The sequence below is a fragment of the Octopus sinensis genome, linkage group LG18, assembly GCF_006345805.1.
Source record: "Octopus sinensis linkage group LG18, ASM634580v1, whole genome shotgun sequence".
Taxonomy (NCBI): domain Eukaryota; kingdom Metazoa; phylum Mollusca; class Cephalopoda; order Octopoda; family Octopodidae; genus Octopus; species Octopus sinensis.
In genome coordinates, this window is record NC_043014.1 from 19,368,873 (window position 1) to 19,388,338 (window position 19,466).

Consider the following 19,466-nt stretch of genomic DNA (forward strand, 5'->3'; position numbering starts at 1 on the left):
AACCAAACGTGTATTTATTTCTTTTTGTAATTTTCTTTCGCACCAATACTTTCTTCTCGTATTCATAGTTTTGTACTTCTTGCTCGTTCTCCTCCGCTGTAATGGCAATTGGCTTAATCTTATAACTTATGGTGGCTTTTGTTTTCCTCTTAATTATTTTCACTCTTCAGGTCTTCCTTGCAGCAGAGAAACCTCTCAGCATTTCCTCTGTCTTCTTCAGACCGTTATCAGTATGATATAATCAATGAAACTGAGATGATGGAGGTTGTTTCTATTGATATTATTCTTCGCATCTCCTAATAAAGCATTCTGAAGATGTTTTCCAGGCATGTTGTGAAAAGTTTATCATGTAATACAGTCTCATGATAGTTACTCACTTAATACACAGCACGTTTTTCTCCCAAAACCATTCCCGATTAAAATTTCTTTCCAGAAAATTCGTGACCATTAATTTAGCCTTTAGGTTAGATTCATTGTCTATCGTGCTATAAAGCAGATAATGAAATAGAATAAAGACAAAAATAAATAATAAAGTCGACAAAAAGCCACAGGAAATAAAACATCAAAAAAGAAAGGTGTTTTAGAAGAAACTATCTTTTCAGACTTTATTTAACTCTACACACGCGACTACTGATGTAATACATTACACAACGATACAGGCAATCATTTTTCTTACTTTTCTGACAACACATGACAATACTTGTCATTGTTCTCTCTCTCTCTCTCTGTCATTCCTTCATCTTCCCTATATATTTGTCTATTATCTTTGCAAATCACATACACACACACACACACACACACACACACACACACACTCAAACACATATACACACACACATATGTATCTTAAAAAATCATTTCAGAGATAAGTGATAGGAAAAAAAAGAACCAATCTCAATAAAAAACATGTCACATGTGTGGTGTGATGTAGTGGTGTGTGTGTGTGTGTGTGTGTGCGTGTGTGTGCGCGTGTGTGTGTGTTGTATGTGTGTGTGTATGTGTGTGTGTGTGTGTGCGTGTGTGTGTGCGTGTGTGTGTGAATTTCCTTTAAGGTGCTTTGAAGCAACTTTTTCAGGAGTAAGCAACACGGAAAAATATTCACACTGTATTTTAAAAAGAACCTCATAAAATAAATATTTGTATTTAAGTATACATATATTCATATATGTATACATACACACATACATATATATATATATATATATATATATATATATAATATATATTATATATATATATTATATATATATATATAAACGCATGCAACCATGTGTGTATATATCTCTTACTATCTATCTGTTGATCGCTCGATCAATCTATATATATTCATATACATATATAGCCATATGTATATTTATATATACGTAGATATACTCTCGCGTGGGATTATGTATGCATTCATATATTAATGGCTGGTTAGAAAAGTTGAAATTTTTGTCATGTGTCACTCAGATTGTAGCTCTATCCTGACATTAAACATAGAACGTTCAAAACAGTTCTTCAACACTAGACTACTCATAATTCATAATAGAAATGAAACCTGGAACGCCAAAGACAAAATAACAAATGTTGCTTGTAATGCAACATAAGATTATGGATATTTTCAATATTCGCTGACAAAGCAGAAATATGAAAACGTATCCTATGCTGAGGTTATTTAAGGTCACAAAGCACCTTTAAAACTTCATGATCCTCACAAGATCACCTTTCCTGTGTAAGTATAAAGAGACTTTGTGTTTAATCAATACAACGTTAGATATTTACTCGACAACGGATTCTGGCAGCGCCAAGACTACCTCGTTCAGGAAGCCGTTAGTAAATTCCTTTAGCTGCAAGGGATCAAACCAGATCCTGATAAACGCACATTTTACCTGATACCCGTTTCAGTCATTGAACTCCGACTATGCTGGCACAGAGCTGATCGAGTCGATTCCAGTACTTGCCTTTTTTAAAGCCCGCTACTGAGTCTATCGTTCCCTCTTACCGAACCACTAGAACATAAGCATAACAACACGGTTTGTTAAGCCATTTTGGGGCACAAACAAAGAAACACGCGGTCGGGCACGCATACACTCATACACACACATACATACATACAAATATATATGTATGACGGGTCTCTTTCAGTCCCGTTGACGAAATATACTTCTAAGTTTTTGGTCGGCTCGAAATTATCGCAGAAGATACATGCCCGAGGTATCAGGTGCTGGAACTGAATCCGAGACCCTGTTGCTGGGAAGCAAGCTTTTTACCACACAGAGCCAGGCCTGCGCCTATATATATATATATATATGTATGTATGTATGTATATACATATATATATATATATGTATGCACATATATGTGTATATACATATACATATATATATATATGTATGCACATATATATGTATATACATATACAATATATATATATTATATATATATATTATATATATATATATATATATATATATATAATATATATATATACATATATATATATATACATATATATATATTATATATATATATTATATATATATATATATATATATATATATATATATACATACATAATATACATACATATATATATATATATATATATATATATACTTACATATATATACATATATATATATATATATATACATACATATATATACATACATATATATGCATGCATACACACTCACACACATAAATATATATACACACATGAACGTGCATAGCTCAGTGCTTATGTATATATAAGATACACGACACGCCTCTCTTAATTTCCGTCAAACTAATTTACTCCAGCCCGAAGTTATAATAGAAGATCTTTACTTGAAGTGCAACGAAGTGGGATTCGACAGGAACTATGTGGATGAGAAGCTAAGTTCTTACTACACAGTCGTGCCTGCGCTTAGGAAAGTAATATGTTGAACCGAGATATACTTGTTTATTTCCGTCCAAATTTCATCATCTGAGGATTGAACGGATAAACTACTTTTAAGATATTTGTAATAATCAAGAACGTTGAAATGCAAATGGATCTGACGTAGTGAAATTTACAATAACAAAAAATACTACACTTGTTTTGTGGATTTGAGTGTCATTAACGGAAATTTGACTTTGGTGCATTAGAATCAATTTTCTGATATCTGTCATGGACCCCCACCCAAACCCGGTCAATTTGTGGAGCGAATATCTCCAGAAATTATAGGCTGTCCTACTTCCTCTCACAGTTATTACGACCGCTCATAGAAATGTCCCCAGATGTCTGTGAGCACTGAAGACCTCCTCAGGAAAATCAGTACTTGCAACCACTGCGACGACCTCACATGTTGTGTAGTAGGTAGTATGGATGTAATTTCACTCCACCCATCTATAGACATAGATTTTGCTGTGGAGAAATGCAATGAGACAATCTGTGAGAGTGAAATAGAGTTCCGTGAAGATAACACGAGTGAACTAGGCCTCCTCCTTAGACTAAGCTACGACAGTGACTATTTAGACGACCATGATCTCAGTAGATTCTGCCCCACCAGGTCACAGAGAGGAAGACCACCCACCATCACCTGAGTAGTGAAGAAAAGCATCGCAGAATGCTGGAGTAGCTAGACCGTACCCACCCAAGACCCTGAGAACAGCAATCAGGTGAAAGAAATGTTTGAATATGCAATAGGGGCTAGCATAAGAACCACCTTGCAGAACCACAGTAAAGTTTGATAAGAAACTATACATGCAGAATCAAGGTGCAGCCATTGGTGTCGGTGCAATTGAAGATGTGGTCGTCCTCTTCATTATGTGGTGGGACAGAAAACTTAAGTAATCCTTAGCAGAACAGGACTCATTAACTTTACAGTAGGTATGTAGACGATATTAATATCCTAGTTAAGACCAACTATACTAACGGTAATGTAGAAACTGAGAGGAACATAATGGTGAGCATCCAGCGCGTAGCTAACTCAATCCATTCTTCGAGCTTTCCGTCATCTCCAGTCCGACCCGTCCACTTCACACCTCTTCCCTAACCGACCCCTCCCCTCTTTCAAACGAGCCCACAACCTTCGAGACCTTTTGGTCCATAGCTCCTTCCCTGACCCTACCTCCCAACCCGGCTCGTTCCCCTGCTCCCGCCCACGTTGCCGCACTTGCCCTTACCTCTCCAACACCACCCGCCTAACTAGCACCCACCATCGATCCTATCCCATCATCCACTCCTTCACCTGCACCTCCAGCAATATTATCTATTGCATCTCTTGCTCTCTCTGCAATTCCTTGTACATCAGACAAACGGGACGCCGCTTGGCTGACCGGTTCGCGGAACACCTTCGTGACATCCACCTTGCGAACGACACACCGGTCTCACGCCATTTCCGCTCCACCGGTCACTCCTTGCAACACCTATCTGTGTTCGGTTTGTCCTTACACAGAGGCCATCCGGATTCCCGTTTGCGCCGTGAACAGGAATTAACCTTCTCTCTTCGCTCTTATACGCCATTTGGTCTCAACTCTCCCCCCTCCTCATCTAACCCCCCTCTCCCCCCTCCTCACCTATCCTTTTCCCCCCGACCCCTACTTCTTCAGTCCTTCATCCTTTCACCCCTACTCCCCTTCCCTTCTTCCCTCTTTCTCCCTCCCTCCTTCCCTCTTCCCCTTCCCTCTGCTCCCTCACTCCCCTTCTCTCTCCCCCTCTCCTCCTTCCCCCCTCCTCCCCTTCCTTCTCCCCTCCTCTCTCTCCCCCCTCCTCTCCTCTTCCCCCTCTCCTCCCCCTCTTCTTCCCCTCCCCTTCTCCCCCTCTTCTCCCCCCCCTCTTCTCCCCATCCCCCTCTTCTCCTCACTACACCACACGACTTTACACATCACATCATATATGATGTGCCATACTAATACATACACCAACTAATACATACTAATACGTACTAATACATACTAATACATACTAATACATACACCAACCCTATACATACACACGTCCAGACCCCTCATACGCACTTATACTCTCTCATACACACACACACACACTTATACATACTAATACGTACTAATACATACTAATACATACTAATACATACACCAACCCCATACATACGCACGTCCAGACCAATCCTACGCATTAATACTCTCATACACACACACACACACACCCTTATACATACTAATACATACACCAACCCTATACATACACACGTCCAGACCCCTCCTACGCACTATTAGCTGGTCCTTCAACCCTATTTTCAACCCTATTATCAACCCTATTATCAACCCTATTATCTCCCCTTATTTCGCTCTCGCGTCTCATGTTTGATCTTTGATCTCTGGCCGAAATCAGATCGCCATGTTGATTCGCATTTTTTTTTCTCTCCTTCTTTCTCTCTGTGTATCTTTCTGTTGAAGAGCGTAGGCTCGAAACGTTAAAGACTTGTTTTATTTATATTTCCTGAGCGCCATACTAATACAATTGTTCGTTTGTTTTCCACCTACCTTCGTCTTTTCTCTATTTACATAAAGCTTTCCGTTATATATATATATATATATATATATATATATAGATATATATATATATATATATATATATATATATATATATACATATATATATATATATATATATATAATATATATATATATATATATATATATACATATATATATATATATAGGCGCAGGAGTGGCTGTGTGGTAAGTAGCTTGCTAACCAACGACATGGTTCCGGGTTCAGTCCCACTGCGTGGCATCTTGGGCAAGTGTCTTCTGCTATAGCCCCGGGCCGACCAATGCCTTGTGAGTGGATTTGGTAGACGGAAACTGAAGAAGCCTGTCGTATATATGTATATATATATATATATATATATATGTGTGTGTGTGTGTGTGTGATTGTACCCCTAGCATTGCTTGACACCGATGCTGGTGTGTTTACGTCCCTTTCACTTAGCGGTTCGGCATAAAAGACCGATAGAATAAGTACTAGACTTACAAAGAATAAGTCCCGAGTCGATTTGCTCGACTAAAGGCGGTGCTCCAGCATGGCCGCAGTCAAATGACTGAAACATGTAAAAGAGTAAAAGAGTATATATATATATAATATATAATATACATACAATATATACACACACACTCATATATACACACACATATATATATATATATATATATATATATATATATATATATATATATATATGTATATATATTGTAGCTTCAGGCCGACCACAGACTTGTGGGTGGATTTCGTCCACAGAAACAGAAATAAGACTGTTGTATATGTGTGTGTGTGTGTGTGTGTGTGTGTGTGTGTGTGGTGTGTTGCGTGCTTGTTTGTAAACCCACCATGGCTTAACAGCTGATGTTGCTCTGCTTAAGTTCCCACAAATTAGCGGTTCGGTAAAAGACACTGATACAATAAGTTAAGTACTAGGCTTACAAAGAATAAATCCTGTGGTCCTTTTTATTCGCCCAATGACGGTGCTCTAGCAAGATCACAGTCACGTGACTGGACATTGTTTATGTATATGCGTGCGTGTGTATGTTTGTACATATACTTGTATACGTGTATGTGAGTCATCGTGTAGTTCTGTATGTGTGAGCGATGTTTATATATCTACATTTCGACATATGTTTATATATATAAGTATAAATAAATATGTTGGCCTGCTCGCTTAGCCAGCGGGGTGGCGTCATTCGAAGGTTAAAACAATGTGAACGCATTGTGACCAGTGATGAGTAGCAACATCTGATGGTTTGGTCGGTCACGTGATCAAGTGATATAGTAATATACAAGTATGTATGTCTGTGTATGTGCGTGTGCGTGTGTGCATGTGTGTGTCTCAAGCGTTAGTACGTATATGTGAACGAACATGTATGTGTTCGTATAGGCCGAATCTTAAAGGTCAGCAAAGTACAATCGCACGTGTAACCAACCACGAAGTACAAATCAACAGTACAAAGAAATCAAATGCCAATCATTTTAAAACGGCAAGCACTTTGGCAATGGCAGAATCACCATCCCCCAACATCTACACATTCAAAGTAAATTGTCAAAGGTCCTTCAACAATACCACACCTGATAAATTCAGTGATTACTACTAAATTCAGGCCACAACAGACAGAGTGGATGTTCTTGAAGCCGAGGATTTTAAACTTACATAGACAACATTTACATATCGCCTGAGGAAACACAACTAGATCTCATAATGTAGGGAAGCGGTTGCATAATCAAGTACATGCACGTATTGAGAACTATGTTACGTGGAAACAAATGCAGTGATTAAACAATAAACGTCCAACTGTACTCCTTCCTTGCATCCAATGTTTTCAATTATATATATGTGTGTGTGTGTGTGTATAAGAATACGAGAGGTTTAGCTTACTTGTGATCTAAACGAATAGGTACGCAGGGCAAGTGCTATAGTTGGCCGATCATTAGGTTCCAAGATCACAGCTAAGGGTGGATCTAGGGATCAGTCTTAGGGTTCTATTATAGCGTGTATATATTATATTAGAGGAAAAAATCAGACCCAAGGCAGAACGAGTATCTCTAGTCATTTAGAATAATTTAATTTGGATAAGATGAATTTGAAATCTTACTGCTGTTTCTGGGATAACCCAAGTGGTTGGTTAGGATCTCCGTGCACTGGGTATTCCGTCACCAGAGACAAGGTATGAACATTTTAGAGGGTGAGAATTTACAGTTTACAAGGAATAAATTTCACAGTTTATAAAGAATATAATAGAAGAATAAAAAGTATAGGTAGAATATAGTCACGAGAATAATATTCACAACTCATCATTTTCCATAGGATATGGATATTGGTTGGTACTCCCATGAACACTCTCCCCGTCTAAAATATTCAAACCTTGTCTCTGATAACGAATACACAGTGCACGGACATGCTGAGCAGGCACTTAAGTTATCCCAGATACAGCTGTAAGACTTCAAATTCACCTCACCCTAATTAAATTATTCTAAATGACTTAAGATACACGTTCTGCCTTGGTTTTGATTTTTCCTCTAAAATAATATATATATAGATATATATATATATATATATATATATATATTATTATTATTATTATTATATATTATTATTATTATTATTATTATTATATTATTATATTATTATTATTATTATTATTATTATTATTATTATTATTATTATTTTATTGTTATTATTATTATTATCATTATTAGGGAAGATTAATTCCGAGTCCGCTGGAATGAGACGTTCAAATTAAAGGTACTAAATTGAACTTCTCTCAATATTTTATTCTAATATATAAAAGCAGTTTTAGAGACAGAACCACCCTCAACTCAATCAACATTGAAAGATAGGATACCTGGCACGCTAGAAGGAATAGCCAAAATCCTGTTTTAGCTTTCGTATTTTTTATTCGTATTTTTATCCTGTTGTATTCCTTCAATTTATATTCCTTAAATTTTTAAGGTTCATTCATCATTTTTATTTTTATTCATTAATTTGTAAAGTAAAATTATGTTAACGACTTTTAGTCAAATATTTTCAATTATTATAGATTTATATAGGATGTAGATATAGTAATAAATGTGAAGAATCCAGACCTGAAGTTTGGGGGTACGTCGACCTAATTGAGTATTAAAACTAGAGACCTTATATCTCAACAATACCGACATACTGTCCTGAAACGCGTGTTGTCTTTAAAATGGAAAGTATGGGATTCTGAATAGATATAGTAAGTATCATATTTAATATTTTATGGCTCGGTCGGATATAACATATTTCACTGTTGATTGAGTTGAGGGTGGTTCTGTCTCTAAAACTACTTTTATATACTTTTATATATACTGATAGAGATAGATAGGTAGATAGACAGACACGCACAGACAGATAATTTAACTTACCTTGTATCCTATTAATGTGTTATCTCTAAACTCGGACGGTTTTAATTTCATTAGCACTTCTTCTAGCTGTGTGAGATTCTCTTTGCTCCGTGTCTTCATCTGAAGAAAATATCAAGAAATTACTGATAGCGACTACAATTATTATTATTATTATTATTATTATTATTATTATATTATTATTATTATTATTATTATTATTATTATTATTATTATTGTTGTTGTCGTTGTTGCTGTTGTTGTTGTTGTTATTATTATTATTATTATTATGCAAAATTTGTGTTTTTTAGTAGTTTCATTTAACGTGAATACAGAGTTGTGCTACGGTTTCTATTGTGAAAGTTGAGAGATAATCATGCTTGGACGACTACACTAAAAAGTAATAAAAAATGAAAATGCTAAAAACTAAGATGTAGAGGCTTGCATAACGGGATCTATTCAGAAACAAATAATTCAACGAACATGTACTCAGTATTTGCTTTCATATATATTTGAGTTTCTCCCCCCGCTCTCTCTCTCTTTTACACTTTCTCTTTTTCTCTCTCTCTTCCTCCTTAAATCTCAGATGTGTGTGTATCTCTTTTATATTTTTAAACGCCTAGTACTTATCTTGTCGGTCTCTTTTAACGAAACAATAAGTTACGGGGATGTAAACACACCAATACCGGTTTTCAAGTGTCGATGGGGGGGGGACAAACACCGACACAAAGACACAAGCACACACACACATACACATGCACACACACATACAAATACACATCTAAATATACATATATATATATATATACATATGACGGGCTTCTTTCAGTTTCCACTTACTAGGCTTTGGACGGCCCGAAGACATAGTAAAAGACATTTATCCAAGGTGCTCAGCAGTGAGACTGAACCCAGAGCCATGTGGTTAGGAAGTAAGCTTCTTACCACGCAACGACGCCCGCGCCTATGTATATGTATAGTTATACATTTGTTTGCGTTTTTGGGCTTTTGTGTATGTATTTATGTATGTGTATCACGGTGGCGGGTAGATTATCGGGGATGTTATCGTACACAGCTGGTGACAATGCACTTCGGACCGTTTTAGCTTTCGAATCACGCTTCTCCGTTGGCTTGGACAACATTAACCCCGAACAGAAATCAAGTTCATTGGAGTTTCACGGATTGGACATTTTACTCAATAATACTACTCAAAAACACAACGGACAACTGGTTTGGGAAGGGAAACAACAAGCTAGTGATCCTGAGTGCAACACCCAAATAACTAAGCCACGCACCTTCTCTTATGTATTTATACAGGTACGACTTTGATTTTCCGGAACATTTCGTTCCAAAGTCTTCACGGATTACTGATGTCTTTCCGAATCAGCAGTGGTGATTATTAGATTAGTATAAATGATACAAGTCTATTAATATTGTATGGTGCAAAGTACTAGTCTCTGTAAAGTGCAAGTAAACTCCTCTTGCTCGTAAAGTAACGCATACTATCAGATGTTTCGGACTGTCAGTGTCCGAAAAGTAGTTGTATACTCTTTACACTTTTACTTGATTCAGTCATTTGACTGTGGCCATGCTGGAGCACCGCTATTAATCGAGAAAATCGATCGCAGGACTTATTCTTTGTAAGTCTAGTACTTATTCTATCGGTCTCTTTTGCCGAACCGCTAAGTTACGGGGACGTAAACACACCAGCATCGGTTGTTAAACGATGTTGGGGGTACAAACACAAGCACACAAACATATACACACACATACATATATATATATATATATACATATATACGACGGGCTTCTTTCGGTTTCCGTCTACCAAATCAACTCTCAAGGCTTTGGTCGACCTGAGGCAACAGTAGAAGACACTTGCCCATGGTGCCACGCAGTGGGACTGAACCCGGAACCGTGTAGTTCGTAAGCTACTTACCACACAGCCATGAACATATATACAAATACGCAAAGACACACACACACTCACACACAAATACACATACATGCATACCTAGACATTTATAGACGTATACATACGCATATAGAGGCAGACATACATACATACAACCATACATACATACATACATACATACATACATACATACATACACAGAATGGCGTATTAATTCAACATATTCCTGGATCTTTTTAAGGACCTAGTCTTGCTTCACAAGGCAATGGTATACACACATAAACTGAGACGACCGCTACATTCAGAGCAGTCTAAAATAAAACAATACCAGTAAAAGAATTTAAAATAAAAATTTTAAAAAAAACAGTTGCTGCAAGGAAGAATATAAACTGAATTGTAAAGTACAGCACAAATATTTACTTACCAATCGGAGAAGAGAAAATGTTTGTCGACTTTTTTTAGAATCAGCAACTGTAAAATATAATCGAAAAACATATTGAATCAGGAAAATTATACAGTTTAGGGCGATAAAGCACATGTTTAAAAATCGAAAATGTTTAAATAAATCTACACTGTTTTGAAAGTTTCGATTTGCTATCCTCATCCAATCTTGTCTGCATAAGTATGTACGTAGTATTTACAGGATTTCGGCAAGGTGCTTTAATATCAAATTTCTTAATGTGTGTGTGTATAAATACTCATATACGTGTATGTTTTGTGTGAGTGTAACTAACTACCTGACACGGTTTTTCTGTCTGTTTCTCACTTTGTATACATGTGGTAAGAAACTTATTTCCCAGCCATATGGTTCCATGTTCAGTCCTACTGCGCGGCACCTTAGGCAAGTGTCTTCTACTACAGCATCGGGTCCCTCAAAGCCTTGTGAATGGATTAGTCAGGCAGAAACTGAAAGAAGCTCGTATATATACATATGTATGTGTGTGTGTGTGTGTGTGTGTGCGTGCGTGTGTGTGTATTTATGCGTGTGTCTGTGTTTGTTCCTCACCCATATCGCCTGACAACCGATGATGGTGTGAGTTGACGTACCAATAAAATAGCAATTCGGCAAAAGAGTCCGATAGAATAAGTACTAGGCTTACAAAGAATAAGACCTGGGGTAGATTGCTGCGACTAAAACCGTTTAAGGAGGAGCTCCAGCATGACCGCAGTCAAATGACTGAAACAAATAAAAGAATAAAGGAATGTGTGTGTGTGTGTGTCTGTGTACATAAAGCTTCAGTCAATTGAAATATGCAGATGCTACTCTGGCTTCAATTGAAAGAGAATGCCAAACCATCTCCAAATACGCAAACTGAACGTTGCAGTGTTCCGTGACCCTGGTCACGTAACAACATTTGTCATGTGATTCAAGTGATAGTTTCTTCAGTATGAAAATGTTTTACAGTATTGTGATAAAATACATATTTAATGTTTGCGACACATTATATGTGTGGAACGTATTTAGTCTTGCTGTATATGAGTACTGTGTGATTAAGCGAATATTCTGTTTCAGTTCATGTGAAAGGTTTTTTATGGCATTACTACAAGAAAATCGACCTTATGGCTATGATCGTTCCTTGAATTGTATCAATTAAATATGCACAGTTATTCTTTTACTGTTTGCAAGCATTGAACAGTGACCTTCCTCGATATAGTGCCTTAAGACGTTATATTACTTCGTTTACCAACTGCTACTTATGCCATGAATATAGCAAGTTGAAAGGAAAATGGGCTTGAAGGAAATATGAACACATCATCGCAAAGAATCATAACTAGGTGCCACAAATTACTGTGCCTTACGCCTGATCAATTTTCCAATCTGTTTAATATTATATATCGCATTATTTTAAATCGGCTTTCGTAATGGAATTATAGAAATATTTACTTATGAGAAGAAAGGAGACAAGAGAATTATTTTGCATCATAAGCTTACCTGACTCAGAGTAGATGGTGGGTAAATCTTGCCTTGTAGCAAAATCTGCCACAGTATTTCGTTTTGTAAGCTTTTTATTATGGGGTGGAACTCTGTGTCCTAGAAGGTCACCTGGGTACACTGTCATTGGAATATCCACAGAGCTGCGCCTTCGCCGTAGACGTCCCGCTAAGTTACTACAAAACAAATATTAAAGATCACATTTATTGAAAGCAAAATTCAAGGCTCTTCAATATCTATGGCATGGTTCATGTTAAAATATTTGAGGAGAAAAAAAGCTTTAAGTAAATTTCCCACTCTTCACAATAAATAATACTATTTAAGGCTAAAAGCCTCAAATGTTTTTCATGGACTCCCAGTGTTCAATTACTACTTGTTTCATCGACCCTGAAATGTTCAAAGGTTAAGTGAACCACACAAAAAAAGAAGAATATGACACGGTTACACACAATGATAAATACGATACAAGGGATAATATGCTCATTACATTTGAAATGTTTGAAATATTTCTGTAAAAATTATAGATGTACATCAATCTTCTACAAATTTCTCTTTTCTTGTTTTTATAAGTGTTTTTTGAATTTATATTTTAAGGAAGGATATGAAAAGTTTCAGGTTAAATCACACCTGTACATATTCACACACACACACAACACACACACACACACATACAAATACATGCACGCACGCACATACACACACCCAAGTACATACACGCACACATACATGCACACACATGCCCCCCCCCATACACACAATTATGTGCTTTCCGTGTATTGAGATATAACAGAAAGAAAACATTTTTATGTTGTGAAACACCAAAGTGTATGAACTGAAATTTACAAGAAGGGGATGAGGATAGTATTTTTGAGACCTTCCATGGGCAAGAACGTTTGTATAAGGACTGCAGTTACAGGGAGAAAGAACATAAGAAGTGTTTTGCGGGGATCTGTGAAATGAGTCATAGAGAGGAGGAGTCATGAATGGTCAGGTACAACTATATAGAGGGAGTATGTAGTAACTGTTAATAGTTAACAAGTTCAGAAGCAGTTATAGAAGCGGTAGAAAACTGAGATAAAAAAATGTTTGTTCAATAGTAAAACTTTAACAATCGTGTAACCTTTTTTCTACAAATAAGCATAAATATTTGAGGTTCTAAGAATATACAGTATAGGCTGGATAAAGCAAGAGCTGAATTACGAAATATATAAATAAATATATGTAAATAAATACAAATTGAGTGAGTAGTTTTATTAGAAACTTTAGAGGCAAAATTGAATCTTGTACACATAATATAGCAATTAGAACAAATGAAAGTTCAAAGATGGATCTCACGGAAACTAGAGACATGTTGTCACCTATGGTGTTACTACATTGGTTATCAGTGTTGTATTAGAAATTCCACACGGGAAATAACTGGTTAGTACATGTGATATGGATGTTCGAAGATATAGATCTCCTACACGGAAATGACATTGTCTAGCAGAAGCTGGGCGAATAGTAACGTGACTGGGAGAAAGAAGGAAAAAACTGAAGTACTTAATTACAGCTCATTGAAAATGTATAGGACTTGATAATAATTCTTGTGTCGAAGCAACACCACAGGACTGTATGGAAGAGTTGGCAATAATTAATAAAATGACTCAAGTAGAATATCATCATTTTGATTCTCTAGTAATGAACAAAGATTGAATAACATCAGATAGCAAAATGGTTTTCTCTGTTTAGCAATTATCAATAAATAGAGCTGCCACTTCGATTATTTGAACTTGAAGATCGTTTTCAAGATCTATCTCCAATTCAAGATCCGTCTTCGTTTTGGTAAATACGTCTACCGATTCTCGATAGAATATCGTGTAATCAACAACGGATATGGATTTCTTTGGTGTGTAGTAATCAATGAGAATTATACTGTCACTTTTGGCGCGATTCGATCCATTCATTACACCGAAACCAAGAATCAAGTGACATATCTGCAGCGGAAGCTGTCTGAGTTTTCTTGCTGAAAGAATTACAACTCCCAGATGTCTGTGAATAGAATTACTGTCATTCTATTTTAGTGTGAGCAATGCGCATAAACACACTCTGGCACAAATACAGACACATACACATACACACAACAGGCACACTCACGCACACAAACACACACATACGCACGCACAGATATGACACAACACAGGCGATTCCTATGAGATTTATTCCTGCATGATAACAGATTCCATGCACGGATATTTCCCGACTAATGTGCTGGAATGTGCGTTAATATAAACACTATATTTAGATATAGTCGATATTTAAAGAGAGAAAGCAAGGGGCAGAGATAGTGAGGGCAAAGAGAATATTAGGAGAGAAACAGGAAAAATAATGACTCTGAGAGAGAGAGAGAGAGAGTGTGTGTGCAAGGGAGAGAAAGAGAGAGAGGGTGTGTATATGCGAGGGCGAGAAAGAGAGACGAAGACAGAAAGAAAGGAGAGAGGAAGAGAACTATTACTACGCAAAATGTCTAGGAGTATTTAAATTCGGACAGATGCAGAACATCGGGGAGAATGCGGTCTCAAGTCAAATCACATCGTGGTCACTTTTGCTTTTCATCCTTCCGAAGTTGATAAATTTTCAGTTCAGTTACAGAAGCCCTTTCTTCTCTTTCTCTTTCACCTTTTCTCTCTTGAAAAAAAATCAGTTGTGATGGAATGTAACCTATCAAGTTTTAAAATGCTCTCAACACATGTAAAATGTCACAAATATGTCCCTATAACTTGATCATTTAACGAGAAATTGGCACATCATTTAGAAAACCTAAACGGGAAATCTCTCAGGAACAAATCAGTTTTAAATATTGATTGAAACTATTTCTGTTTATCTATACAACTAAAAGCTTTAGGGCAGAGCCCTTTAATTCTTGTTTTCCATTACCACCCAACCCAAATGACTTTTCTACTAATTGTAAAGAAATGTATTTGAGCCGTAGCGGGGTGGGTAACATTCCAGCGAATCTCCACTATTACCTCCGTTCCTATTCTCCTTTGATGCCAGGCACTCTATATATTCTATTCCAGATCTTAATATCCTTTTGGTGCTAAAATATCTCATTTATTTTCCCCCACTTCAGAATATTATACAATTCTTATACATAGCCAAGAGATCGCCAACACTTCCACCTACTAAAACCACAAAGCCCTGTAGTTGTACCTTTAGTATATGTAAAATTGTAACAACAAATGTTTCTTGAAATCAGTACATGTTGTTTTAAGAAAACGAATAACACATTGAATAATTAAGGTTTCGACATACGACATCTAAACAACAGTCAACAACAACAACAATGAGAAGTCTATGTGGTATAGTTATATGATAAACAAACAAACGAATAATTGGTGAGTGGTTTACAAGTTTTCATTGAAATTACAAGGCCTCGGGTTCGATCGTACAGCAGGGCATCTTGGGTACGTGGCTTTCACCATAGCTTCTGGAAAGTTGGTAGACGGCATTTCTTAGAATCCTTGCGAATGATTATATATGTATTTCAAAGGTGACTCCACTGGGTACCGCAGATCCTGTTATTTTAAGTCTGCACCTATCTATCATATAAACTTACCCACTGTGGTAGAATTAGCATGTAAGTCTAATGACTTACATACTAATTAAATGAGCAGGTAATCCAATTAACTGAACAAGTAAATAATCATCGTCGAAACAGACGGAAATCTATTTTATTTACACGATTAAAAATAAAGGCAATATTTCACCGGAAATAGAATTAATGTCGTCTCAATAGAGTATTTACATTCCGTCTTCTAGTTTTTAAATTCTATGTAGACAAACCAGCCTTCCGTTATTTCCAGTGTTGAGGCGAAGCACAAAATGTAGAGTTTTAGTGTAAATACAAAACTGCATTTAGCTGTGTCCGGAACATTATAAACCACATGGTTCTGGGTTCAGTCCCACTGCGTGGCACCATGGGCAAGTGTCTTCTGCAATAGCCTCGGGCCGATTAAAGCCTCGTGAGTGGATTTGGTAGACGGAAACCGAAAGAAGCCCGTCGTATATATGTATATATATCTATATATATGTGCGTGTATAGGTTTGTGTGCTTGTGTTTGTCCCCCAACATCGCTTGACAACCGATGCTGGTGTGTTTACGTCCCCGTAACTTAGCGGTTCGGCAAAAGAGACCGATAGAATAAGTACTAGGCTTACAAAGAATAAGTCCTGGGGACGATTTGCTTGACTAAAGGCGGTGCTCCAGCATGGCCACAGTCAAATGACTGAAACAAGTAAAAGAGTAAAAGAGGTCTCTTACGAGTGTAAATATCTACAGCTTCCATGATTTTTTTAATCATCTGGGTGTTGATAAGATATTCATCAGTGATATTTTAGTGATTAAGGTGGATAATTGACAGACTCGTAAGAACGTCGAACAAAATATATAACGATATCTACTTCTATACCCTTTGTTTGAGTTCAAACCTCACCGAGGTAAATTTTTATATTTTCGAGGACGATAAAATACCAATCTTGGGTGGTGGATTGGCGGAAGCGTTAAAATGACGAATGTGTGGTTGTTTTTATTTTGGGTTCACCTCCCAACTTTGTCTACTTCAATTATAACATTAATAAGAAAAAGGTTTCCTGTTTAATGATCCCGTTACCCCTATATCCCATTAGCTTTCAAGACCTTATGTATATACTGCACACTATTCTTTCCTTCTAGTTGAAAGATGAAAAAAAAAGCACTTATATTAATTAGTTTTAGCAAAGATTTTGCAGCCAAATCTTCGACCTAGTTCTGACTAAAGAATTGAGCGTCAATCGTTGCGGTATAGTAATCGGTACAATAGACATCGTTATGGATAAAGAGCCAGAGGGAGAAAAAAGAGAGAGAAGAGGAGAGGTGTGTGTAAATTGTCTGATACTGGTTTGTAGATAGGTAAATTAGCAAACCAGTTATCTTTTATCTTTTGTTTCAGTTATAAGACAGCGGTCATGATGGGGCAACACTTTCAAGAATTTTACTTGAATGAATCGACTCCCTTATTATTTTTTTGAAGCCTGGTACTTATTCTATCAGTCTGTTTTCCCGATCCGCTATGATGGGGGGATGTGGGAATATGGGGACGTAGAGACGTAAACAGACCACCACCGGTGATAGGGGTGGCGGTGCAAAAACAGACACATCACACACACACTCACACACATATACGACGGATTCTTTCAGTTTCGGTCAACCATCCTTTCATCCTTTCGGGGTCGATAAATTAAGTACCAGTTACGCACTTGGGTCGATGTAATCGACTTAATCCCTTTGTCTGTCTTTGTTTGTCCCCTCTATGTTTAGCCCCTTGTGGGCAATAGAGAAATGAGAATACCGGCTTGATATAAATTTCAGGTTGGCTCTTCAAACAAGCTGCGAGCAATCTTATTCGTGGATGATGGGAGATGGCAGAGGAAAGAGAAAATAGTAAGAAGTGGAAACATTGAAAGCAAAACTGAAATCAAGTAAACAAATGAACTCCCAATATTGGTAGAGCAAACGGAGCAACACCAAATCACAAATGGACTGAATGAATATTGTTCTATTTCTATCTGACTGAACATGCGCACATGCATATACATATACATACGAAACTCACAAGCACTGACAGACATACAGAAGCATTTTTAACCTATTTAACAATACATATACACACATACATATATACATACATACGTACGAACGTACGAACACATGTATGTATGTATGTATGTGTATGTGTGATTATATCAAGTCATATATATAAATCGATTTAACATTATACTAATGTATTGCTTAAAAGTTTTGCTCTTTCTGATGTGTTCTTATTTTTTACAAAGAAAACATTCATAACGACCTCGAGCAACTTCGGTATGCTTGCCGTTATCGGAAAGTCAGATGGCAATCTAATCAAATTAAACCTGGCCTATACAACATAAATCTGTACTTTTTTTTTATCTGTTATATGTTTCAGTCAGTAGACTGCGGCCATGCTAGGACTCCGCCCTGAATAATTTTAGTCGAACGAATTGACTTCAGCACTTCCATGCACCCAGAGAGTGTCAGTGAATTATATTTTAAATTATGAAATTGTAGATGTCTTAAGGAAAAAAATCCATATTTTTGTGAATATGTATATATTGCATGTGAAGTATGAGGCACGATGATTTGGGTATATGAATTATATTACTGTCTGAAACTTAAATGTTAAATAAGGTGGAAACCTAAGCTGCAAGGAAGAAATGGATAGCGACGTTACGGGAGGTGGGAAATGTGAATGTATATGTTTAGGTACTCGTTTATTTTTGTTAATTACTACTTCAATATTTATGGATAGGTGGGTGCAAAATGTTCTGTATTAGCTTTTTATATATATATTTTCGAAATTTTGCCAGGTGTATAATGGATGTCTGTTACATATACATGTCTGTTGTGTGTGTGTACTTATATATAAGCATATCTATCTACCTATGTATGTATATATGGATGTATGTATCTATCTATATACACACACATGCGCACACATATAGTTAAAATTTATAGAAAAACAAAAGACGAAGACATGTGTATAATCAACAAGCAGGTGATTAGTTTGATACTCGGGAAAATGGAAAAAGTCTTTTCGAGCCTACCCTCTTCGACAGAAAAAAAACAAGAGGAAATAAATAGAGAGAATGAAAAAAAAACGTATTGCGTTTAGTGCTGCAACACACTCACGGGCGTGCACATACACACACGCACGCACACACACACATATACATACGTGAATACATGCAAACATATGTGT

General features: G+C 36.7%; 1 protein-coding gene across 3 annotated transcripts in view; it reads right to left on the minus strand.

Moving 5' to 3' along the window:
• The window catches only part of LOC115221827 (pleckstrin homology domain-containing family G member 7-like), a 987,181-nt gene that overhangs the window by 136,724 nt on the left and 830,991 nt on the right, over positions 1-19,466 (minus strand). For all 3 annotated transcript variants that reach the window (XM_029792059.2, XM_029792061.2, XM_029792060.2), the window contains 3 exons: positions 12,670-12,845; positions 11,161-11,207; positions 8,849-8,947 (listed from right to left, as the gene is read on the minus strand). In XM_029792059.2, the coding sequence (XP_029647919.1) occupies positions 8,849-8,947; positions 11,161-11,207; positions 12,670-12,845 (322 nt within the window). The remainder of the gene's footprint in view (positions 1-8,848; positions 8,948-11,160; positions 11,208-12,669; positions 12,846-19,466) is intronic.